A 27,588-nucleotide genomic window follows, 5' to 3' on the forward strand; every position below is an offset into this window, starting at 1 on the left:
ATTTGCACAATTCACATGTTGCTGAAAATTTCTTCATGAAAATTATGATGTACAATACAAAGTTAGCCAGAAAAATCGATGTAAATACTTTTATGCCCAAAAATGACAAAAGTATTCTTGGAGTAATACCTTTATTGGCTAACCAGAAAATATATATATATGTGCAAGCTTTCAGAGCACAGAGGCTCCTTCGTCAGGTAATATTACAAATGAATTCATAAGACAAGGGGGACATTTAAGAGATGTTACAGTACAACATTTGTTCATGAGGAGGAGGGGGTGATGCCTCCTAATGATAAGTCCAAGAGATGTCTGTGGGAATGCTTAATTATTTGGAGACCATCTGGTGGAGGTGTGCATTGACTCCATGTAGTGAGTCATAAACCCAGGTGTTAGATTGAGTCCTGTTGTCAGTGAATTGAACTTCTTTTTCAGTTTGAATTTCCAGATTTTTCTCTCCTGGTCGTCTTTGAAGTGACCTTTTAGTACTAAAACTTTTAAATCTTTCATACAGTGTCCCTGACTAGAGAAATATTTTCCCACAGGTGAGTCCAGTTCATTCTTAATTGTGTGTCTGTGTAAATTCATTCTCGTTTGTAGTTTTTGCATAGTTTCTCCAATATAAACTCCTTCCGGGCACCTTGTACATTGTATCATGTACACCCCATTGGAGGATGTACATGAAAAGACATCCATGATTTTGTAATCCTGATTTGTGTTTGGTAATACGTGATGGTAATATGTGGGTACAAGTTTAAATGAAAATTTAAAATGCGGTGTGGATTATTTTGTGCAGAATTCACTACGGGTTTTACTCTTTGCCTTGAAATCTGTGACAAATCTGTAACAAAATCTGCATGCAAGGTCCCCCATACAAGTTGATGATGTGATTTGAAACAGATTTTTTTAACCCATTCAACCCCAGGCGATTTTTCATTTTTTCATTTTTTTTCCCTCTCTTTCTTTTATTCTTCTATAAATATTGCCATATGAGGGCTTGTTTTTTTTGCGGGCTGAGTTGTACTTTTGAACAACACCATTGATTTTACCATATAGTGTACTGTAAAACGGGGGAAAAAAATTCCAAGTGCGGTGAAATTGCATAAAAAAGTGCAATTTCACAGGTTTTTTTTGGGCGGTTTTCTACTTACCATGTTCACTATATGATAAAACTGACCTGCCAATATGATTCTCCAGGTCAGTATGATTATGCAGATACCAAACATATATAGTTTTTTATTTATGTGATGAAAAAAAAAAATTTGGAAATTTGTATGAAAATTTTTTTTTTTTGCTTTTGTCGCTATTTTCCGACACCTGTAGCGTTTTCATTTTTCAGGTTCTGGGGCCCGGTGAGGTTTTTTTGTGCCCTGAGGTGACGTTTTTACTGATACCGTTTGGGGGTAGATAGGATGTAAATATATGTCCTATGTCGTGAAGGGGTTAATGCATTTTATTAGTAAAGAGGCGCTGAGATTTTGCAAAGCAAAGATGCAATTTGTGGATTTTGCACACATTTTTTTGCAGACTCCCCATAAAAGCCTATGGGGACAAAATGCACCAAAAAATTAACAGCGTATTTAATTGCACGTTGGACATGAATGTTCATGGAATTGCATCTTTTTGCTTAAACTGTGAAAAAAAACAAAAAAACGCAGCAGGAAAAACTGCTACGTGTGAAGGAGGGCTTAAAGTGCCTATTTTCTATGCATTGATGTCTCTGAAGGCAGCGATCTGGGGGTCTGATGAGAAAAGTCTGCAGCTCTAGGAAGGGTATAAGGCAAAAGTATCAGACGTGGCAGAGATAGAAGGATGAGCGCCATTGCTGCGCGCCTCGTCAGTACAGCCTTATAGGACAGCCCAGCAAAACGAGTTGTATTGCAGCCACGTCTACGACAAAAATAAAAACGATACGTTCTATTGAATAATTTGCTTCTATTTCTAATTCACCCCCCCGGCACAAATAAATTGCAGGCCTTTCTTGTAACACAGGGATAACGAGGAAAAATGGCAGCTACAAAACAGATAATAAACACTCTGTGAAGATAAAAGCCGCGCGCACGGAAAACATTTCCAAGTAGAAAGAAAAATTAATGGTTGAAATGTGATTTGATTAAAAACCACTTTCTCCAGGAAACGCCGCCGAAGAAATAAGTCTTATTGTGGATAGTTTTTTTTTTTTTCGTTTTTTTTTCTTATAAATATTTGCATAGAGCCATTTAGCAAACTCGGATATTTCTGCTTCTCACATCCGCTGCCAAGTCTAATACTTTACTGCTCGCTGTATAATTACTGGCCCGCTGTAACACGCGCGATGTTAGTGTTGTAATTATATTATCATAAAAGTTATACTGCTCATTCATTACCGCGGAACGGGCCGGGTGAATAAAGTTTCACAGGGAGTGTGTTAATAAGAAATATTCCAAGCATTGTAATATCATATTCTTACCTTGTCCCAATTGGGCTCCTAAAACGGCCTCTTTAGCGGATCCATAACCGAGCTCCCGACACACGACGCTCGCCGACAGGAGATTCCATTTATCGTCACATATTGTTCCCCATTTGCCATTTTTTAACACCTCTACTCTGCCCTCGCCGGAATGGGGCCCGGATCTCAACCGAACAAGGGGCTCCTATAGACAAACAGATTAATATGTGTGAGGACATGTGTATATTTAATGTGGGGTCTCTATATGAGGACAGCCCCTAATACAGGGGGAAACACTGAGCTTGGGGATGGATGTGTTATATGTAGTTTGTATCTGCTGCTAGAATCACAAAGAGAAAGCTTGTGAGTCCTGTCTCCCCAGCTCACTTATAGATAAATCCTGGGAGTTCTGCATCCCCCTCCCACTCAAGGAAAAAGCCTGTGAATCCTGCTTCCCATGCCCTGCTTTTTCTATGAGTGGGCGTGGGAAGCAAGATTCACAGGCTTTCTCTATGAATAGGTGGGGGAAGCAGGACTCACAGGCTTTCTATATGAGTGGGTGGTGAAAGCAGGACTCACAGGCTTTCTTTATGAGTGGGTGGGGTAAGCATAATTCACAGGCTTTCTCTATAAGTGGGTGGATGAAGTAGGACTCACAGGCCTTCTATATGAGTGGTCAGGGGAAGCTGGACTCACAGGCTTTCTATATGAGTGGGCGGGTAGAGCAGGACTCACAGGCTTTCTATATGAGTGGGTGGGGGAAGTAGGACTCACAGGCCTTCTATATGAGTGGTCAGGGGAAGCTGGACTTACAGGCTCTCTATATGAGTGGTTGGGGGAAGTAGGACTCACAGGCTTTCTCTATGAGTGGGTGGAGGATGCAGGACTCAAAGGCTTTCTATATGAGTAGTCAGGTGAAGCAAGACTCAAAGGCTTTCTATATGAGTGGTAGGGGGAAGCGGGACTCACAGGCTTTCTATATGAGTGGGTGGGGGAAGCAGGACTCACAGGCTTTCTACATAAGTGGTCAGGGGAAGCAGGACTCACAGGCTTTCTATATGAGTGGTCAGGGGAAGCAGGACTCACAGGCTTTCTATATGAGTGGTTGGGGGAAGCTAGACTCACAGGCTTTCTATGTGAGTGGTCGAGGGAAGCAGGACTCACAGGCTTTCTATATGAGTGCTCGGGGGAAGCAGCACTCACAGGCTTTATAATTGGGCTTAGGAAGCAGGACTCACAGGCTTCCTCTATGAGTGGTCAGGGGAAGCAGTACTCACAGGCTTTCTATATGAGTGCTCGGGGGAAGCAGGACTCACAGGCTTTATAATTCGGCTTAGGAAGCAAGACTCACAGGCTTTCTCTATGAGTGGTCAGGGGAAGCAGGACTCACAGGCTTTCCTTATGAATCTTAACAGTATTTTTCCTGAAAATAGTGAAATGAAATGACTGAAAAGTATAAATCCTCAAGCTCAGCATCTTCCCCTCTTAAAAAAAAACCTAAAGAAATGAGGGACATAAATTGGTGTGCAGAGCATGTTCACACATGGTCACTAAACACAAAAAAAACAAAGACAGAAATATAATACACAAATACCCTGCAATAAATAAATAGACATCAATAGTGCATGAAAATAGAGTTAGGGCTGTCCCAAATAGGGTCACCTTGATGTGGTGGGATGGCTCTTGCATTATTTTGATCAAAATTATGTTAACTAAGTAACCTATATTATTTTCATGCACTATTGCTGTTTATTTATTTATTGCAGGGTATTTGCTTCTTATGTTTCTGTCTTTGTTATCTTCCCCTCTTAACCTATACTTCTCTCAGACAGGAAAACTTCCAGAGTTGCTTTGACAAAGAAATACAGAAATGCTGTGGGAGCTGGAAATGCGATGGGTTGTAACTTTCTAAAGTTCTGTACCAGTGTGTATGTTAGGCCCCATTCACATGTCAATATTTAAACATGTAAGTGAAAAAAATGGTACCGGTGTCATCAGTGTTGTGGATCAATGTGTTTGTTTTTAACATTGCAAAGTATAGGAATAGTTTTTTAATTTATTTATTTCTTTATCCATCTGTGAAAAACACTGTTGACGCTGATGGTAAGAACAGACACACGGATGACACACTGATGGCAAAAACGGACACACAGGTGACACACTGATGGAAAAAACGGACACACAGATGACAGACTGATGGTAAAAACGGACACACGGATGACAAACTGATGGGAAAAGCGGACACACGGATGGCACTCTGATGGTAAAAACGGACACACGGATGGCAAAAACGGACACATGGATGACACTCTGATGTTGAAAACGGACACAGGGATGCCACTGATGGTAAAAACGGACATACGAATGACACACTGATGGTAAAAATGGACACACGGATGGCACACTGATGGTAAAAATGGACACGCGGATGACACACTGATGGTAAAAACGGACACAGCGATGACACTCTGATGGTAAAAATGGACACATAGATGACACACTGAAGGTAAAAACGGACACACGGATGACAGATTGATGGTAAAAACGGACACACGGATGACAGATTGGTAAAAACGGACACACGGATGACTGATGGTAAAAACGGACACAAGGATGACACACTGATGGTAAAAATGGACACAGGGATGCCACTGATGGTAAAAACGGACACACAGATGACATTCTGATGATAAAAACAGACACATAGATGACACACTGAAGGTAAAAACGGACACATGGATGACACTCTGATGGTAAAAACGGACACAAGGATGACACACTGATGGTAAAAATGGACACAGTGATGACACTGATGGTAAAAACGGACACACGGATGACACTCTCATGATAAAAACAGACACATAGATGACACACTGATGGTAAAAACGGACACACGGATGACACTGATGATAAAAACAGGCATGCGGATGACACACTGATGGTAAAAACAGTCACACGGATGACACACTAATGGTAAAAACGGGCACAGGGATGACACTGATGGTAAGAACGGACACAGTGATGACACTCTGATGGTAAAAACGGACATAGGGATGACACACTGATGGTAAAAACAGTCACACGGATAACACTGATGGTAAGAACGGACACACGGATGACGCACTGATGGTAAAAACAGTCACACGGATGACACTCTGATGGTAAAAACGGACATAGGGATGACACACTGATGGTAAAAACAGTCACACGGATGACACTGATGGTAAGAACGGACACACGGATGACGCACTGATGGTAAAAACAGACACACAGATGACACACTGATGGTAAAAACAGTCACACGGATGACACACTGATGGTAAAAACAGTCACACGGATAACACTGATGGTAAGAACGGACACACGGATGACGCACTGATGGTAAAAACAGTCACACGGATGACACTCTGATGGTAAAAACGGACATAGGGATGACACACTGATGGTAAAAACAGTCACACGGATGACACTGATGGTAAGAACGGACACACGGATGACGCACTGATGGTAAAAACAGACACACAGATGACACACTGATGGTAAAAACAGTCACACGGATGACACACTGATGGTAAAAACAGTCACACGGATGACACTGATGGTAAGAACGGACACATGGATGACGCACTGATGGTAAAAACGGACACACAGATGACACTCTGATGGTAAAAACGGACACACTGTTGACACACTGATGATAAAAACGGACACACCGATGACACACTGATGGTAAGAATGGACACAGGGATGACACACTGATGGTAAAAATGAACACACGGATGACACACATATAGTAAAAACGGATACACTGATGGTAAAAACGGACACACAACAGACACACTGATGGTAAAAATGGACACACGGATGACATACTGATCCCAAACACTGATGAAATCGGTACCATTTTTTCTCGTATGTTCTTAAATACGGATGTGTTAATGAGGCCTTTCATTTAAGGTTAGACTGTGATGTGACGATGATTTATACCGGATCGTATGAGATATTGCACTCACCATTGTCCTAAACGCCTTTTTGAAGTTATTTGTGCTTCCAATTCCAGAGTTGGGGGAGGCCACGCATTTCACGATCGCGTGCATCCCATTCCTGCACGCAGGCTTAGACAGCTTTGGAGAAACTTGGACTTTGCAGTTCGCTAGATGAGGTTCTGTCCCTGAGCAGCTCACTTTGTGGATCCAGAACATCTTCCTTTGACTTTGCATCTTCAACCTAAAGAGATAAGATCAGTAGGTTGAGTAAAGTACAAGATGACATGTCCCAAGACGGCAGCCCTCAGTGATTTCCCTCCATATTAGCAATGACAAAAAAAATACTATTCTTAAAATGTCAAGGTTTTTCTGATTGCTGTCACTGAACGGAATCATTCCTGTGCAGCCGACCAAGTCCTTTCCCACAATGTTGCTGTGTAAGGCTATGTGCACACATTCAGTATTTGATTTCAGAAATTTCTGCAAGGTTTCTGCATCTCTTGGCAGCAAACACGCGCGTTTTGCCACGATTTTGGGGCGCTTTTGATGGTTTTTTTTTATTTTACAGCAATGAATGATTTTTGGAGCTAAATAAAGATTTTTGAAAACAGAAACGTGGGACATTGCTTTAACCCCTGGATTACCATCAGACCTGGGGTGAATATATTGGTTAATTTAAATGGTTAAAGAATGTGTCTGCTTTATTTTAAATAAAGTGTTTTATTCTCAGTGTGTGTGTTTATTTAACTCTTTACTTATAAATGAAGGTGTCTGGCTGACACCTCTTCATTACTAAAGCTAGGGTTAGGTGTCAGAGACACCTAATCCCATTAATCCTAATGCCAAATTTGTGTTGTCAGTACATGTGGATCTACCGCATGTAATGACATTTCAATTGGTCAAAATTGACATGCTGCGGGTGAGTTTGGGTACGTGCACATGATCAGTAAATGCTGAGTGTTTGAGGCTGCATATTTATGCAGCGTCAAATACGCAGTGGCTAGATGTTTCAGCGTAGTGGATGGGATTTCTAGAAATCCCATGTCCACTATGTGTGCATCTGAGGCTGCGGATCACCCGCGGACACAGACTCTTGTGGAGTTGCTAGTCTCTGCAACAGAAATTTGACCACTAAAATGAATTGAATGTGGTAAATCAGTGAACACATGCAGATTTAACTGCATTCAATAGAACGCACCGTTTTGGACGCAACAAAAATATGCAGCGTCCAAAGCGCTGCTACATCCAGATTGTGGGTACATAGCCTAAAATTAAAAGAATGGTGTGGGCTTCTGGGTCATTTTCATAACCAGCAGAGGGAAAGCCAACCACTGGGGGCTGATACTACTAGCCGGGGAAGGGGCCATTGGCCAAAAATGTTCCCTGTCTATTAATAACAGCTCACAGCTATTTGCTCAACCTTTAATGGCTAAATTACAGGGGGATCCCAGAAAAAAATTGACGTAGGGTCCCCCTATAAAATCTAACCAGCAAAGGCTAGGCAGACAGCTGCGGACTGATAATGAAAGAAAGGGAAGTGGCCATGGATCCCGGTCCCCTCTGAGGCTAATAATATCAGCTCTCAGCCGCCCCAGAAATGGCGCATCCATAAGATGTGCCAAATCTGGTGCTTAGCCTCCGCTCTTCTCACTTGCCCTGGTGCGTTGGCAAGTGGGGTAATAGGGTTGGCGCTCATGTCAGCATTGTATTGGCAGCTGACATGAAGCCCAGGTTAGTAATGGAGGATGTCTATAAGATGCCCCTATTACTAACCCCGTAGTAAAGCTTTTGAAATAAAGACATGGTCAGAATAAAGACTTTTATTTTAAATAAAATTTCACACAGTTTTAATAATTTATTTAAAAATAAAAAACACTGTTATACTCACCAGAGCCCATTCCACTGAAGCCATTGTCACCTGTAAAAAGAAACAAAAAGAAAAAACAACCATATCCCTCATCTGTCCGCCATGATAACATAATCCCACAACGATCTGGGTCACTTCTAGTGCAGCCACATCAGCAATCACTGGTGTGACTGCTCTAGAGGACAGCACTCTATACACTGACACGAGTGCAACCAATCCTATCAGTGTATAGGGCTGAGCTGCCAGGAGTGAGGTCACTTGAGTTCAGTCAGCTGATGAACAGCTTATAAGCTCCGGTGACCTCACATACTGCATCAGTGCAGCATGAGAAAATTCTCTCACAGCGGAGCAGTAAATGAGGTCACCGGAGCTCGTCAGGGAAAACGCACCAAAAACAAACAGTGTGCACATAGCCTAATACAATGTACCTGTGCAGGTAAGAGATTTCCATCTGCATTCAGGTTTGTTGATGGATTTAGGAATTTCCAGCACTGATACATTAGAAATGTAAAGAATGTTTCCATCCACTGACAACCAAGAGATTTAAAAAAAAAAGAAAAAAGTAAATGCTGACGATTATAATTGATTGGGAATACATTTTTTACGATTATCCCAGGCCTTAAAGATACTTTCATTTGATTTAATTCACGACACCCAATGAAATAAAAGTTTTAAAAGTTTTTACCTGGACTTTGGCGCCTTGATCTTCATATTCCAGAGTTTCCTGTAATAATAAATAAAAATCAATTTAATCATATTGAGATGAGTTTGTAATTAGGAAATGCGCTCTGCATAGGCTGCAACCAATATATAAAAACTCTTAGCATAATGATGTGGGCTTTGTCATCTTAGTCACTGCCTATACAGAGCGCAGTTCACTGGAAAGGACATGAAACCCAAAAACATCACAGAGAAAAAGTAGCCTACAATTTATTGATCACAGCCATATTAATAGATCAGATGGGCTGCCCAGCACCCTAGAAGTACACCCCAAAGGAACTGACTCCCCAATTCTTCTCACCAACAGTACACGGCCTGGCTGCACCCTGCAAAGATGAAAAATACATGAAGTCATGTTTATCTTATCTGTGTGTATGTAGAATATTAGGCAACCACTCGTTCATGGATGGTCGGTGTGTGCATGATGGTTTTATCAGTATTTTGCACCTGTGCTGCCTCTACCTTTTATCATGGCGGCTTTCTGCATTCTGCATTGTTTTAGTATTATGACAAGGTATTCATAATTATGCAGAGTGCAGCAGCTGATAACAATCTCATCACGACTACTACGCTTTGCACCTGCAAAGGCTGCGCTGTGTCCTCCCCACAGCCTCCCCTCTCACTTGTAATTTTTTGAGAGGAGAAATAGAGACTTGCTGGAGGAACTGTCCTAAATTTATAAAAGGGTTCCCTGTAAAAAAAAAAAACTTTTGGTAACCCTAAGTAGAGTTAGGTAAGACTAGGGTTAGCACTATGGTTAGGGCTAGAGTTAAGGATAGGACTAGAGTTGGAAACAGAACTAAAGTTTGAGATAGGACTATGGTTAGGACTAGAGTTAAAGATAAGACTAGAGTTAGTGATAAGACTAGTGGTTAGGGTTAGGACTAGAGTTAGGGATAGTACTATGGTTAGGACTAAATTTAAGGATAGGACTAGAGTTAGTGATAGGACTAGAGTTAGTGATAGGACTAGAGTTAGTGATAGGACTAGAGTTAGTGATAGGACTAGAGTTAATGATAGGACTAGAGTTAATGATAGGACTAGAGTTAATGATAGGACTAGAGTCAATGATAGGACTAGAGATAGGGATGGGACTAGAGTTAGAGATGGGACTAGAGTAAAGGATAGGACTAGAGTTAGGGACAGGTCTAGGGTTAAACTTAGCACTAAGTTTAGGGACAGGACTAGAGTTAGGGTTAGGATTAGAGTTAAGGATAGGACTAGGGTTAGAGTTAACACAATTGTTATGGATAGGACTAGATTTAGGGATGGGACTAGAGTTAGGGATAGGACTAGAGTTAGGGATAGGACTAAGGTTAGGGACAGGACTAGAGTTAGGAATAGGACTAGAGTTAGGAATGGGACTAGAGTTAGGGAAAGTACTAGGGTTAGGATTAGAGTTAGGGATAGGACTAGGGTTAGAGTTAACACAATTGTTATGGATAGGACTAGATTTAGGGATGGGACTAGAGTTAGGAATAGGACTAGAGTTAGGGATAGGACTAGAGTTAGGGACAGGACTAGAGTTAGGGACAGGACTAGAGTTAGGGACAGGACTAGAGTTAGGGACAGGACTAGAGTTAGGAATAGGACTAGAGTTAGGAATAGGACTAGAGTCAGGAATAGGACTAGAGTCAGGAATAGGACTAGAGTCAGGAATAGGACTAGAGTCAGGAATAGGACTAGAGTCAGGGTCAGGACTAGAGTCAGGGTCAGGACTAGAGTCAGGGTCAGGACTAGAGTTAGGGTCAGGACTAGAGTTAGGGTCAGGACTAGAGTTAGGGTCAGGACTAGAGTTAGGGTCAGGACTAGAGTTAGGGTCAGGACTAGAGTTAGGGATAAGACTAGGGTTATCCTCTGTACCCAATACACATTTCATCCAAACACTTGCAATATTTTGCTGATTTGCTGCAGCGGTCCCTTTACTCCCCTGTCAGATGTTGATTTCAGGAGACTTGCAGGGTAGGCAGCACTGACTGTGGAGGATGGCTGCTGGGCCAGTAGGTTATTTCTTTATTTTCACCTCCTTGGGTCAAAAAAAATAAAAAATCTGGAAGCAAAAATTATTAGGACTCCTCTGATGGGAACCAGGGTTCTCTAACATTATACTGGTATTTTATTTGTGCACTAAATCGTGCTTTTTCTACCACACTTTTTTCTTCCACTCAACTTTCCATTAATATGCTTGGATACAGCACTCTGTGAACAGCCAGCTTCTTTAGCAATGACCTTTTGTGGCTTACCCTCCTTGTGGAGTGTGTCAATGACTGCCTTCTGGACATTTGTCAAGTCAGCAGTCTTCCCCATCATTGTGGAGCCTACAGAAACAGACTAAGGGACCTTTTTAAATGCTTCGGAAGCCTTTGCAGGTGTTTTTTGTTAATAATTCTAATTTACTGAGACAATGACTTGTGTGTTTTCATTGTCTGTAAGCCATAATCATCAACATTGCACAAACTTGAAATAGATCACTCTGTGTGTAATGACTCTATATAATATATGAGTTTCACTTTTTGTATTGAAGAACTGAAATAAATTAACTTTTTAATGATATTCTAATTTAGTGAGATGCACCTGTATGTGGCTGCAATCCATATGTTCTCATTACTTCCCACAAGACCCTTCCAGTCAATACGACCGCCAGAAACAACACAACCACTATACATCATTCATAAGGTATAAGCAGCTTATTTACAGCTGCCGAACATCCGCACGGAGCAAGAAACTATCCCGTTAATTAATGCATCCATAAACATTTTGCTTTCCCGAAACTTTTAATTAAATGTGTATTAATATTTAAGACTTGTGATATTTAATTTACTTTCAGTGATGAGAACGGTAAATGTTAATTGTTCCTGAAGAACGGGCTCCTGACAGACACCGAAACCACCAGATTAAAAGTGATATCACTCCATAAATCCGTACATAAGAAAAACATATGTAGGAAAGTAAAGTGCGATATATCAGTCACAAGGCCGCGCAAAAATCTGTCAGGAGGGGTTAAAAAAACATAAGGTGGTAATTATAGAAAGCAGAGATTCCCCACAAATCAGCATCATTATAACAGTATAGTCGGCAGGCTCCTACTCAAAATTGGCTGATAACAGAGAACAATAGATAACACCGACAACATTAGGTTGTGTCCCATAGGGGATGGCTGCATCCTCCGCACCAGTTCTATAGGGCTCAGGTGCAGCAACGCTCTGCTAACTCTGCAGCAACACTCTGCTAACTCTGCAGCAACGCTCTGCTATCTCTGCAGCAACGCTCTGCTAACTCTGCAGCAACGCTCTGCTATCTCTGCAGCAACGCTCTGCTAACTCTGCAGCAACGCTCTGCTAACTCTGCAGCAACGCCCTGCTAACTCTGCAGCAACGCTCTGCTAACTCTGCAGCAACGCTCTGCTAACTCTGCAGCAACGCTCTGCTAACTCTGCAGCAACGCTCTGCTAACTCTGCAGCAACGCTCTGCTAACTCTGCTGCTCAGAGCAGGTTTAGATTGCAACTTGTAGAATCATCAGTAAATTTGGTGCTTTTACTCCCACGTATTTCGGTTTAGGACTGGTATTAAACTTTAGTCTTAGCACCTTAAACTGAGTCTTAAGTTAAGCAGCCACATCCTGCACTTCTTTATCAAAATCAGGCAGTGCTTTTAATTCTTGCCCGACAACTTTGCAGAATCACTGAGACCTAACATTGCACAAAGTTTCCAAATGGTGCTTTTCTTTAACAAAACAAATATTTTTAGAAGTCAGATATAAGATTTTGTGATTCAGAGCCCCAAATCCTCTGCATACTCACAGGTCTAAATACTGAAATACCAGCTACCTGCAGCCACCACCAGGGGGAGCTTGGGAGCTAACCATTTAAACTCAATGATGAAGTGGGATGCAGTTAGCTCCCTCTAGTGGTGTCTGTTAATAATCCATGTTTTATCATTTAATTCCCTAACTATGCAGGGGGTTTGGAACTTTGTACCAGGAATATGGATGTCCAACCTCTTTAAAGATTTTTAAGAAATGAATCAGCACAAAATGGGGGGGGACTTAAACGTTACATGGTGTTATAAAGGGTAGATTCATTTGAGTTCCCAGTTCCCATTTCTTATGCCAACAGGTGATATTTTGAGGATTTACTGAATATTTATACCGGAATGTAAATTTGTGTTCCCACCTTTAGTAAACCACTCAACTAGATTAAAATACCTCTGAATATAAGCGAAGAAATTGTCAACCACGGCCCCTGCCGAGAGACCGCAAAAAACTGCTTACTTCACATTTTCCGTATCATAGGAGAGAAGAAATACTGTGACCAGATGGTTCTCTCCTTCTTCTTCTCCTCTCATTCAGTTTGAAGTTTCTATAGCAACTTTTACAGCAAAAAAGCAAATGTCTAATGAAACTTGGAACAGGACTATTCATCTGTGATGAGACGCCGCAAAACTAATTTACTCCAAAGTTTAGAATTTTTTTGAAAACTAATTAGTGTCAGATACACGTCAGCAAATAATCCATTAATAGATACATAAATGGGTGATAGATAGAGAGATGGATAGATACATAAATGGGTGATAGATAGAGAGATGGATAGATACATAAATGGGTGATAGATAGAGAGATGGATAGATACATAAATGGGTGATAGATAGAGAGATGGATAGATACATAAATGGGTGATAGAGAGATGATACTGTAGATAGATACATAAATGGGTGATAGATAGAGAGATGATACTGTAGATAGATACATAAATGGGTGATAGATAGAGAGATGATACTGTAGATAGATACATAAATGGGTGATAGATAGAGAGATGATACTGTAGATAGATACATAAATGGGTGATAGAGAGATGATACTGTAGATAGATACATAAATGGGTGATAGATAGAGAGATGATACTGTAGAAAGATACATAAATGGGTGATAGATAGAGAGATGATACTGTAGATACATACATACATACATACATACATACATACATACATACAGTGGTCTGAAAAAGTATTTGCCCCTTCCTGATTTCTTATTCTTTTGCAGGTTAGTCACACTTAAATGTTTCAGATCACAAAACAAAGTTAAATATTAGACAAAGATAACACAAGTAACCACAAAATGCGGCTTTTAAATGAAGGTCTTTATTATTAAAGAAAAAAAGAAATCCAAACCTACAGGGCCCTGTGTGAAAAAGTGATTGCCCCCCTTTAAACATAAATTAACTGTGGTTTATCACATCTTTGGGAAGCAATTTCCCTAGCCACACACAGGACTGATTACTGCCACACCCGTTCTCAATCAAGAAATCACTTAAATAGGACCTGCCTGGCATAAATCTCAACTAAATATCACATAGGAGTAGATATAAATAGGTATAAACAGTGTATCCATATAATAAAGACTAACAATAGATAATGCTGATTTCAATCATGATTCAAAGAAACACAATGCTGTACACAAGAGCATCTATGTATGGACTCCATTCACCTGCTGACACCTATGCAATAAGTGTGGTAGTAAATATATCTGATATCCAACTATGTCAGTGGTGATAGAGTCCACACAGCCATGCATCCAAGTAATTACAATCTATTTCAACCCACCATTCCTAATATTGCACACTGTCCTGTTTAAGACAAATATTCCGGTTGCTACGAGCATACCTAATAAACTAATGCTACACCATAGGGGATTGCCCATTATAAAGAGGAGATTTATTACTTGTGAATGTGTATACTGATGTCCGCAGCACCCTCTCACCCCGACGCACGTTTCGCCTCGCGTCTTCCAGGGGCATGTCATAAAAATGAAAATAAATAGATAGATAGCTAGATAGATAGATAGAAACCGCACCAATATAGTTAATCTGTAGGGCAGGCAGGTCCATAGAACGCAGGTCGCTTTATGCCTGTGGTCTCTAGAGAACATCAGGGAGACGCAGTGGCCGAGGCACCAGCGCACGCAAAGGACGTCAGAGTCCCGGCACGGCATAATGTTGACTCTGACAGCCTCTGCGCGCCTCAGCACTATGGCATCAGCACGTTGCTCCACCAGGGCCTTGCCAATGAACTCGTCAGGATTCTGGTTTAGGTGAGTATATGATTTTTTTTTATTTTAAATTAAAACTTGTGTGACTGAGGGGGCATCATTAACAATGGTTGACCCTCATACAGTATGGAGGGCCCCTAATATATTGTGGGAACTACTGTGGGGGACCCTCATAAAGTGTGGCGGTCATTATACAGTTTGGGGGATAATGTGTGGGCCATTGTACAGTTAACCACTAATGTGGGGACCATTATACAGGGTGGGGACTACTGTGGGGTCCATTATATTGTTTGGGGTCAATCATACAGCCTGAGAGCCAATGCAGGGACCATTATACAATTTGAGGGCTAACGTGGGGGCCATTATACAGTGTGGGAGCTAATGCAGGGGCCATTATACAGCGTGGAATCTAATGCGGGGGCCATTATACAGTGTGGGAGCTAATGCGGACGCTATTATACAGTTTGATGTCTACTGTGGGGGCCATCATAAAGTGTGAGGACTACTCAGGAGGCCCTTATACAGTGTGGGGCTATTTTATACAGTGTGGATTCTACTGTGGGGGCCATTATAGAGTGTTTTGGGGTAGCAGTGGGGACATCCTACTATGTATAGGGGAGCTGTGGGCCCATCATACTGTGCATAGGGGAGCTGTAGGCCCATTATATTGTGCATAGAGGAGCTATGGGGGTATCATACTGTGTATAGAGGAGCTGTGGCCCCATCATACTGTATATAGGGGAGCTGTGGGGGACATCATACCTTGTATAAGGAAGCTGTGGGCCCACTATACTGTGTAAAGATCAGCTGTAGGGATATTATACTGTGTATAGGGGAGCTGTTGGCCCCCCATACTGTGTATAGAGGAGCTGGGGGGTATTATACTATGTATATGGGAGCTGTTGGCCCATTATACTGTGCATAGAGGAGCTGTGGGCCCATTATACTGTGCATAGAGGAGCTGTGGGCCCACCATACTGTGTATAGAGAAGCTGTGGTGGTATTATACTGTGTATAGGGGAGCTGTGGGCCCATCATACTGTGTATAGAGAACCTGTGGGAGTATTATACTGTGTATAGGAGAGCTGTGGGCCCATCATACTGTGTAAAGGGGAGCTGTGGGGACATCATACTGTGTAAAGGGAGCTGTGGAGGTATTATAATGTGTATAGGGGAGCTGTGGGCCCATCATACTATATATAGAGGAGCTGTGGGCCCATTATTCTGTGTATAGGGGAGGTGTGGACCCAACATACTGTGCATAGAGGAGCTGTGGAGGCATTATATTATGTATAGAGGAGCTGTGGACCCATCATACTGTATATAGGGGAGCTGTGGGGGTATTATACTGTGTATAGGGAAGCTGTGGGCCCATCATACTGTGTAAAGGGGAGCTGTGTGGGTATTATACTGTGTATAGAGGAGTTGTACATGAGGAGACATTATTAAATGTTAAGTGGGCAATTAAGAAGCATTATTGGGGCACTCAGAGGGTTGTGACAGTCAAAGATGCACAAGGGACATTATCACTTTCTGAGGGCAAAATGTGGACACTGTTTTCTAGGGAATTTGCATTTTTTCACTTTCTAGAGGACAATTTTACCATCTGGAGGGCACAAAAGAGGCATTAATATTATATAAGGGGCACAGTGGTGGGGCAGGTACAAAAGCATTGTTATTGTGACACACAGCCTCCAAAGCAGGTGGCATTGTCCATTACGATAAGCTATTGGGCTACAAAGGGCCGATATATTGTTCTTATGCAGGGACCTCTCCCGTCTGTGTACAGGCACTACGGTATATGGCAGTGGTATGAGACCTCTGTGCGGCGGTATTCTCTGGATATGGTATAGATGCATTATTACACATTGCATGGGGTTAATATTATATAGACCTTTTATACTGGTATTATTTGGTGCTTTGTATCCATTATATCTATTTTGCTCTGAATGAGGCTATTTGTGATCTGTAACCCAGCTGCTGTCAAACTACAACTCCCATCATGCACTGAGTGCCAGTGTTAGCTGGAGAGCCCCAAGGTTGTGGACCACTCAATGCAAAATCCCACAGCTTCCCAATTAGACCAGACTCAACAATGGATACAATGAGTAACAATTTGCTACATGGTCATTTAGCTTTTATAATAAAAATCCCACCAAGGACCTCAGACTGCCCTCCTAAACCGCCGAGGGGCATTGTCCTTCCAGCCATTTTAAGCACATTGTGGTGCAGGAAACACATACAATTACAGCTAACCATATACTACACTTAGCACTTGCCAAAAGCACTCTGCTAAATAACAGGCAGCCTGCTAATGACAGCTAGCTGAATGTGACCAGAGGAACCATTAACTCATTACTGCCACTAAGTCTGAAAGGTCACACAGTATCCGCAGAGTTCCCCCATTCCACACAATGGCCGCTGTTGCTCCTTATATTATTATTACGCTTTGATATTTAGCTTCACTTTTATATGGGTTATTAGGCTCTTTGAAAATGCCAGACTGAGTTCTGGCAATAGAGCGAGTGTATAACATGTTGTGGACGGCACTAAGTGGTGCTCTGTGTGGCCGTCCTGAGAACAGACCCCATAATAAGGTCACATTAATTCAGCAAAATATACTATTAGAGAACATTTCTGGAATAATATGATATAACTGAAAGTTAAAAGTCTAAAAAAAATCCAAAAGTAAAAATTAATACTTTTTTTTTTAAAGTTTTCAAAACTTTACTCAACTTTTTCTAACTTTTTATTTCTTTATGGAAAAGTTTGGTGGCTACCAATATGGCCTCTAATACCTCTCCCACTCATATCCAGTGTATACATCTGCAAAACTAAGCAGATCTTTGGCTAGGGGAGTCTTAAAAAACTAAGTGACCACTCCAGGAAGAAGTGCAATGGACACTATAAGTTTATTAAAAAGTTTTTTAAGAAACATGATTTTATAAAAAAATATATAAGGCAAAATGCACCTTAAAAAAGTTTTCTAATGCACTAATATGATCAAAAATATGGGAACGCCCCTACATATTTTTGACTTTAGATGTTTCAGTCTCAATAGGAAATTATTGGTAGCATTAGTAGTCGTACTGAACTTAAGGATATGGACACAACGTTACGGAACTTTATGTAATGTAATACATTGGTCTTTTTTTCTGGTTAAAACAATTTTGCAATAAGATTTCATTAGAATTTTTTTTACAGTTTTGGCTTCTACATCCGCTATGTATCATTATACATAACAGCCTGTAGAATGAGTTACCAGTGAATCCATCAGTGAGCTCAATCTGACTGCAAGATCTGGCTCCATACTGAACTGGTCTCCTTAAGCAGCACTAGCACTCTCCTAATGTAGCCTTTAGATATAAACAAGAATTTTCTCATTCACTAAAAGCAAGTGGAGATCTTGAAAATGGTGAGAAAATGATACATAAAGTATATTAGAAATGTGCAGAACCTTACGTAAGGATGCATCATCAATATATTAGTCCCAGTCACAACTGCTTTAAAGAGAATCAGAAAATGACCTATTGTTTAAAATAGGATTTCATGTGAAATGTACTTTGCCAATATTTTTGTATAATTTTTCTATATATAAATTCTTGCAGTTTAAACACTGGCCACTAGGGCTCGTCTAGACTCAAACATATAGGAAATGCACATGTACATGAGCCACAATGAACAGACTCAGACCCTATCATTTGTATTGAAGCATTAAAGGAGCACATGAAAAGGTCATTGTGATGGGAGGGGGAGGAGGTGAGCTATGACATCACCTATTGTGAATGGTGGATCCTGTGTTATCTACTGTATATAAAGGTGTTATCTGTCATTGTACAGGAGGAGGTGAGCTGTGACATCACCTATTGTGAATGGTGGATCCTGTGTTATCTACTGTATATAGAGGTGTTATCAGTCATTGTACAGGAGGAGGTGAGCTGTGACATCACCTATTGTGAATGATGGATCCTGTGTTATCTACTGTATATAAAGGTGTTATCTGTCATTGTACAGGAGGAGGTGAGCTGTGACATCACCTATTGTGAATGGTGGATCCTGTGTTATCTACTGTATATAGAGGTGTTATCAGTCATTGTAAAAGAGGAGGAGGTGAGCTGTGACATTACCTATTGTGAATGGTGGATCCTGTGTTATCTACTGTATATAGAGGTGTCATCAGTCATTGTACAGGAGGAGGAGGGGAGCTGTGACATCACCTATTTTGAATGGTGGATCCTATATTATCTACTGTATATAGAGGTGCTATCAGTTAATTTACAGGAGGAGGAGGTGAGCTGTGACATCACCTATTGTGATTGATGGATCATGTTTTATCAGCTGTGTATTGAAGTATTAGCTGTTATTGTAATCCTGTGATGATAATGACACTGCTGAAAACTCTTGCTACGGCCGGTTTCACACTTCCTGATATTTCCAATACTGGGAAAACCAGTACCGAGATATCCATGTCTGTGTGCACCTGTGTGTCACACATGTGGCATATGTGTGTCGCCTGTGTGCTGCATCAGGAGTACACGTACCGGCGCCGGGGAATCAGCATACAGTTAGAGCTGTTCCCAAGCGCCGGGAGCTGAACGCTGCCCTCATCATTGTCACCGTGAGCAAGGGACAATGTTGAGAGTAGTATTCAGCTGCCACTATGTCCTGGTGTAAAAATAAGAATAAAATAAAAAAATCTTTATAATCCCCTGTCCAAAGATGTCACTTATCCCCATGGGCCATTATGAAAATTGAAAGATTTCTAATTTCCTTCTTTTTTTAAATACAGGTTGTGAATTGTGATGTATAAAAAAAAATTACAAAATGAAAAAAAAAAAAAAAAAGATAAAGCAACAATGTAATACAAATATTTGATGTAAACAGTAGGTCATATATTGTCAATCGTTTCCCTTTACGCTTTAGTATTAGTCAGCTCTGTGGGGCAGTTTTCTTTATCAAACACACACAAAAAAAAGTTCACGGTATCAAAACGAGACGACTATGGATTTCACGAGGCTAAAAAAAAAATAGTGAAGAACTTCGCGATTCAGAAGTGGAAGCAGAGAAAATGCGAGGCCGGTGAACTATATCAGGGTTCAATATTAACTTCAGCTAAACACTTCCAAGTTCTCCAGATTGTCAGTTTTCAGGCGGGAGCTTTATTATAAATTCTCAAGCAGATAACAATGAATCGAAGATGAGAGACCTATGATGTAGCCAAATCTATTTGTCGGGAGAACAATTCTGAGGTTCGCTCAGATAATTAATGTTCTAGTCTCGCTTTAGAGTTATCTCCTGCAAGACAGAAATTGACCTGTCTCCTGCTACAGTATTGAAAATGTACATCCTCTTCATTCTGCTTACTCAGTCCTTGGCAGCCATTTCTACCCTGACTGCAGAAAAGTCATCTCCGTCCTCCTCCGACGGTAATCACACAATGACTGTTCACTGCAACACGCTAACAACATGCTACTTTGTGGCAAGAAGAAAACTAAGTCTACGTTCACACGTTGCGTTTTTGCTGCTTTTTTTTGTGTGGAGGCAAAACCTGCTCTCTTGGCAGTAAAGAAGCTGCTTAAAAAAAAAGCAGGTTTTGCTGTCTTTTTTGCTGCTTACTTGCTGTTTTTGCTGCGTTTTTATTGTCTCTTGTGCATGCTAATAACATTTAGTGCCCTCCCAAAAAAACATGATGCAACTTCATTCGATTTTTGCACCAAAAACGCAGCAAAACCTGAATTTTTTGCAGCATTTTTGCACTTACTCATCGCTTTTCTACGGGTAAAAAAATGCTGAAAGAAGTGACACGCTGCAGTTTTTGCAAAAAGCGCAGCAGTTTTCCAATTCAGTCAGGGAAAAAAAAAAACAATGTGTGTGCACGAGATTTCTGAAATCTCATAGTTTCTGCTGGTTAAAACGCAGCTTAAAATTTGCATTAAAAAAAATGCAGCAAAAATGCAATGTGTGGACACAGCCTAAGAGGGTCCAGAAGGACGTACAGATTGCAGGTACAGGAAACAAAACCTGCACAGGAACCTAACAGAGATGCAGAAAAAGGTCAAAGGGAACCTGTCAGCGGATTCATGTTGCCCAAACCGCAGGCAGCATGAATCCCAACCTGGCTGCACAATGGGAAGGCAGGTGTATTATTCCCTGAAATGTTCCAGCATTTCAGTGAACATATACTTAAAAGATCCAGCTCGAGGGCTGTAGTCAGAGACCACACTAGTTTCGCATTGCCCCCCTGGCCGGCTCTTCCCAGCACTACTGTGTACACTCAAAGGAGAGACCTGTCAATCACTTGCAGCAGAGCTGGTGTGTCACCCAGGGGGAATATAGGGGACTCGGTACCCGGGCCTTTTACCTTGTTTAGGAGGTCACGGCAGTCGGCTCCCGGGCCCGTACTCTGGGTCTCTCTTTAAAAAGGGGGTTTTAGTATACAGTTTGTCTCGTGACGCCACCTGTGGTTTCCGGTAATGGTTACCGGCGCTGCTGCAGACCTCCGGGGGTGATGGGATAGTAGCTGGGATGTTTCTGCTCCCCACAGGTGGAGCGGGCCCCCGGGGCAGTGTAGGTGCAAATGGTGGTGATGCTGGGGCTTGCAGTGCAGGAGAGATGGCGCAGCAGGAGTAACTGACAGAGACAGGGGATTCACTTCAGTACCTTTACTAGTGCGGATGTCAGGTACGGTCCAGGGTACTCGGTAGGAAGGGTGCACTTCAGGACTTCTCCCCAGTGAGCGGGTATAAGGCCTCCTGGTCCGTGTCTCCCTCTCTCTAAGCTCCTGGCCAGCCTGCAACTGGGCCTAGCTTCTGTGTCGTGCTGTTCCTTCACCTGTCACTTGGTAGTAGGACCTTTTTCTGGCAACCACTATCCCTGGACGCCGGGGCCTTCGTGGTTCCTAGTCCTGTCAAGGGTTTAGCTTCAGGTAGACCAGGGACTTGGGTATAAAGGACACTGTAGGCCCAGACCCGGTGTCCGGTTTGTGTCTTGGGGTGAGCCTATGATGCTCCTCTGTCCCCTCAAGTCCTCTCTCCTCTCCTCTTTGCCTCCGGCCACACTCGGGGCCCTCAATTCAGCAGCAGACGTGCTGCGTCTTCACTGTTCTCAGTGGCAGCACACTCTCTCTGACTGAGACTGAACTGCCTGGCTCCACCCTCCATATATATATCCCTAACGGGCTCCCTCTGATGGTATGAGGTGGAAGGGTGGAGGTGTCTGTTTGTAGTGAGGGCCTCTTGTGGAGAAGTCCATCCATGCACCCTTTTGGGTCCTGTGGTACCTGTGAACAGCAGGGTGCCACACTGGGAAGAGCCGGCCAGGGGGCCAATGCCAGACTAGTATGGTCTCTGGCAATGGTTGGACCTTCAAAGTATATCTTCTCTGAAACGCTTGAGCATTCCAGAGAATAATTTACACCAGACTGCCATTAATGGTCACACAGAGTCTCTACAGCAAAATACCTTGAGATTAGCTTATCCTCAAGAAACTTAAAAAGGAAAAAATTAAAAATAACACCTGAAAATAGAGTCAAATGTCATGTACTTTAAGGGGTTGTACAGGATTACAAAAAAAAATGCCTGCATTTTTCCATACATAGCTACAAATATTGCTCTCCAGTGAAGTAAATTGGAATAAAGTTGCAATACCAGATATAACCTGTGGACGGGGTGGCGCTCTTTTTGGAAGAAAACAGTCATGTTTTTTAACCCTGTACAACATTAATTCTTTCTGGATAGGTGATAGTTGCACTTTTGCTGGGGGTTAAGCATTTGGATCTCCATCGACCATGAGAACAGGGGTCCATGTGTGAATGAAGTGGCAGTGAGCTTGGGCAACCGTTACCCCACTCACTGTCTAAAGGAGTGGTGGTCGCACATACTCAAGACTGGTCCATTCAACCCCAATACTTTGGTCCCCTTGTTCTCGTGTCAGATGGGAATTTCAGCACCTGAACCATATTCACTGATTGGCTGCAGCGATGCATCATGATGTCAGCATTGCACACAATAACAGACACTGGAGCAGCAGTGATGGACCAGGTGAGAGTGAGTAAAGCACACTTAAAAAAAAAAAAGTAGCAAAGGGCTGTCTACATTTAAAGTAATGATTATTGATTTATTTAAAATTTTCTGCTAACCCCATGATGACCATCGCAATAAATACTGAATCGGACGGCTCCTATTAGTTCAGGGTAAAGTGAATGTTCTTTCTAGTGATTTCTTCCTTTAAGAAATGCTTGCTGCAAGATCAGTAATTAACATCTCATGAATAATTTTACATCATATTCCGGCTGTCTCTACGCCACTTTAGTTTAAATGTGAAATAATCAGATAGGTGGGAGTCTGAATCCCGGCACCCTCACTGATCAGCTCCTTGGTGGCCAGATGTAAACAGTACATAGAGCGGAACAGTACAGACCCATACACAGTTTAGCCACTGCTGTCGGGTTCTGCAGATCAGCTATTTTTCATTTAACAGGAGTTGATCTGCAGTACCTCACAGTGGCCACTAGGAGTGTATGGAGCTTTGGTCTTGCATTCCGCAAGCTGTTTACATTTGGCCACTGCCAGATGTTACAGAAACTGATCGTGGGGGTGCTGTGCTGTGTGTCAGACTCTAACCAATCTTATATTGATTACCTATCCAACAGATATTTCACCAATATAAAAGTAGTGGACAACCCCTAAATTAATTCTTCGCTTTTTTTAAAGCTCAACTTTTCTTAGACTTAAACTCCAGACTTCTGTTATGGAAGGCAGAAGCTCTAACGTTGAACCAAAGACTGCACTGCCGTGTATGAGAGAAGTTACTCTGCCTAAAAAGCTAAACAGAGCTCTTCTTCTTTACAGGCACAATGTACTAATATTTACAGACATTTCTCTATATATTATGAGTGTTTTTTTAAACAAAAAAAAATATACCAAGATTTTTTGTCCCAAAACTTATCATGGAGCAAAAACCAATTACAAGAATCATAATTTTTTTTACAATAAGTGTCATAAACCAGTAACTAACATACATATTTACGAACAGCTATAACAGATCCCAATGGTGAGCGTGAACACTCTAGTATAGTATCAACACAGCTACTGAGTACTGGAGATGTAGAGATGAAAATACAATCTTTGTTGAAAAAAATACAAAAATAAAACAACACAAAAATTGCCATAGGGCAATAATATGTAACTGGAGGGAAGATAAATATCTGCACATAAAAAAGAGGATAAAATGTATAATATAAGATCAAAGAAAAAGTGATGCAGTACCAATAGGAATCAACGGGATATAAAAAAGTCAAAAAGTATGAAAAGCACAAACGATCATGACTAGAATGATATAAATCAATGTTCTGCAAAGGAAGAGCACGGGGAATAAAAGGTAAATATAGCAACTGTAAATTGCAACTAGCAGAAGAAATTATGGAAATATCCAAACCAAGTAAATATCCCTAGCTCAATCGATCTGATAAAAGATAAGACGTGCGCCACACCCAACGCGCGTTTCACTTCTATACTTTTATCTCCTTGTAAAGACCAGAAAAATAAGCACTGATTAAAAAGTCCCATATCTATGGAACCGTATGGTGGACTTAAAAACAAAACACTATACTCAGAGGAGCAGCAGGAATAAAATAGGAACAAAAATTGTCCGCTTATGACCTGGTTACGGGTCCTCTTTATAGGGGTTATCTCACCTTAGAAAGCCGACAGTCTTAAAGATAATTACCACAGTAGTGGTGCGCATGTGCAGCCATTGCTCCATTCAATCGGAGCACTTCAGAGCCATGTTCTTGAGATCGGTGGACCAAAAAAGTCCAAAAGTAGGACCCCCCGCAATAATCAGCGAGTTAACATTTTTCCTCTGGATAGGTGATAACTTGCTGAGTTCGAACATTCCCTTTAACTACATTTTTGACAACTTTTTGAATAGGTTTAAATGTAGTTGCATATCCATGCTTCCTATTTAGAGCTCATACCACTTATGTGTCTTGTTTCGCCCCCCTCCATACACCTGATTGTGTATCTGGAGGCTGGGGCTCCGTCCAATGGCGGATTATTCCCATGCGTTGCTTTCTAGGACATTTGGGAGGCTTCGGCAGCACCCGGGACATTTGCCAACACAGCTGGCTTGTTTCCCATGTCTCTGGGAGCCAGTTGGCACGTACGTATGCATTTTTGGCTATCATGTAAAAGCATCCCGTCACTCGGCATTCGAGGTCCATGGAAAGGTGGCTGACAACCCCTCCGGGCATTATCATGCCTCCCATGAATGTTGTCACCCAGTGTCTCATATTTATATAGGAATCCAAAATATTTGGGCTCCCGATGCCGGGGCGTGTTCTGTCTGGATGGCATGTGACAATAAGACACATCCAGCTTCCAAGAAAGGCTTTAAGGATAAAAAAAACAAGCAGGACAAGAGTAAATTACATAGGACTGCCCATAAGAATAGCACATTCATCTGATGCAGGAATTAGACACCCAGCTCTCCCCAACCGCAGGCGTTTCCTGTGAGATCAGATGTGTAATTACACTTTGCCGCTGATGGAGGGTTTGCAGAATTGCGGACAACAAACGTGGCGTCCGACACTGCGTCCTCACAAGACATCCGACCTGCAGGAACATGTGGAGCTTCATGGTCCCATCAGACAGCTAAAACTTTGGTCGCACCGGTGAACTACACGGCGCATGCGCAGAATGTATCTGTCAGGCCTCATTAACTCTTGTGACATGTACAGGCTCTATGCTTTAGTATTGCTTTTTTTGACTGTATGGCGGCATAGTTTAGTAGATTATTTTGCTACATACATTGCCACACAGTAAAAAAAATGATGCCAGGCTGTATCATCCCGTGACAATAAGATAATCACAAAGTATTTACCTGATGGAATCCCAAGACATCAGCTGTAATCTGTTAGCAAATTAGCAGTAAGTATTCAATTTCACCTGCAGCGCCACCACAGGAGAAATAAAGCATTGCACAGTGTCCATTCATGGAAGTGCTGATTGCCTCTTCAGACTAGATCTCTAGTGCCACCTATTGGAAGTAGCAATACTAAAAGTCAATATCGACCCTTTAAAGAGCCTTGCCACATGACTTAGGATAAAAGCCAAACCAGAATCTCAATTTGCAGACACGTGTTTCGGGGTGTTGCCCCTCATCAGCGCAAAGCAAGAGATCTGATTTGGATGTATGAGAGGCTTCTCTTTGAAGAGGCAATTTGAATATTTAATTTCCTAGCGGATAATTGCATGGCCTATAAGTCTCCTTACACTGGCACGTCAGGAATGTCACCGTTACCCCTTAGATCCTATGTAACTGTTCTGCCAAGAGATGAGGATCCCGAGAAAAGTATACAGACGATCCACTAACTGGGTATGTGATCATTTTTTTTCAATTCTTATTTTTTCACTTCATGTAACTAAAGTTTTTTTTTCTTTTTGCAGAAAAAGTTGCATTTTGTTATGGTACTATTGTATTTGGATACAAATAACTTATAGAAGAAATACATTAACTTTTTTTTCAAATCTTTTTTTTTTTTTAAACCTGTTTGAGCTTTAATGACTTAAAATGAATTTTCCCATCATTAAAAATAATGACCTATCCAAAAGATTGACTAGATAACCTGCAGATTTATGGGAGTACGACCACTGGGACCCCCACAGATTCTGAGAACGGAACTAGGAGATGACCCATTGGAATGGAACAGTGGCTGCGCATGCGCACCATTGCTCTGCTCATTCTCTATAGGAAAGAGAGTGCATAGAGCAATGATGCGCATGTGCAGCCACCGTACATTCCGAATGGGCAATTTAGAGTGCAGATTTGTGGGAGTATGACCACTGGGACCCGCACAGATTCTGAGAACGGAACTATGAGATGGCCCGATGGAATGGAACAGTCACTGCGCATGCGCACCATTGCTGTGCTCATTCTCTATGGGAAAGAGAATGCATAGAGCAATGACGCGCATGTGCAGCCACCGCTACATTCCGAATGGGCAATTTAGAACCCCGTTCTTGTGATTTGGGGGGGTTCAGCAGTCAGACCCCACCGATCCTCAAGTTATCACTTCTCTTTGGATAGTTGAAAACTTTTAAGAGCTGCAGGAGCTATTAATCGCAACATCTAAGGGGTTGAGCAGGATCGGGGTTGCTGCGAATCTTTGCCGTTGCAGCAGGATGACGGCCGGATATTGCAGCGGGCACCCGCTGGTGAAGGCACAGGTGCGGCTCCTGTTTATTAAAATTTAATTTTTAGGTGGCGCAATAGGGTGGAGTCTTTACCTGTAAAACTTGATGTTGGGTTGAACTTCTCCAGGAAACCCCATCATTCCGCACACCACCCTGCTGTTGTCGATGGTCCAGCCGTGGTCACAGACCTGCCGCCACCTGCCGTGGTGTTTCACTTCCACGATGCCCTCTGTGACGGGGAGGCTTGCCTTGGCGCGGGCAGAGATGGGCTTAATTCTAACCTCCTCGATTTTCTTTGTGTGCTGAAAGAGTTAAATGAATGAACGTAATGCATTCACTATACAAGATA

At 41.9% G+C, this 27,588-nt stretch overlaps 1 protein-coding gene across 1 annotated transcript in view; it reads right to left on the bottom strand.

Moving 5' to 3' along the window:
- The window catches only part of LOXL4 (lysyl oxidase like 4), a 107,701-nt gene that overhangs the window by 37,304 nt on the left and 42,809 nt on the right, over positions 1–27,588 (bottom strand). Inside the window, exons 3-6 of the mRNA XM_073681336.1 lie at positions 27,333–27,541; positions 8,967–9,005; positions 6,442–6,655; positions 2,450–2,633 (exon numbers count right to left, since the gene is read on the bottom strand). Of these exons, the coding sequence (XP_073537437.1) occupies positions 2,450–2,633; positions 6,442–6,655; positions 8,967–9,005; positions 27,333–27,541 (646 nt within the window). The remainder of the gene's footprint in view (positions 1–2,449; positions 2,634–6,441; positions 6,656–8,966; positions 9,006–27,332; positions 27,542–27,588) is intronic.

This window comes from Phyllobates terribilis, unplaced genomic scaffold (genome assembly GCF_046119375.1).
Source record: "Phyllobates terribilis strain yellow unplaced genomic scaffold, ASM4611937v1 Scaffold_5__5_contigs__length_657084704, whole genome shotgun sequence".
Taxonomy (NCBI): domain Eukaryota; kingdom Metazoa; phylum Chordata; class Amphibia; order Anura; family Dendrobatidae; genus Phyllobates; species Phyllobates terribilis.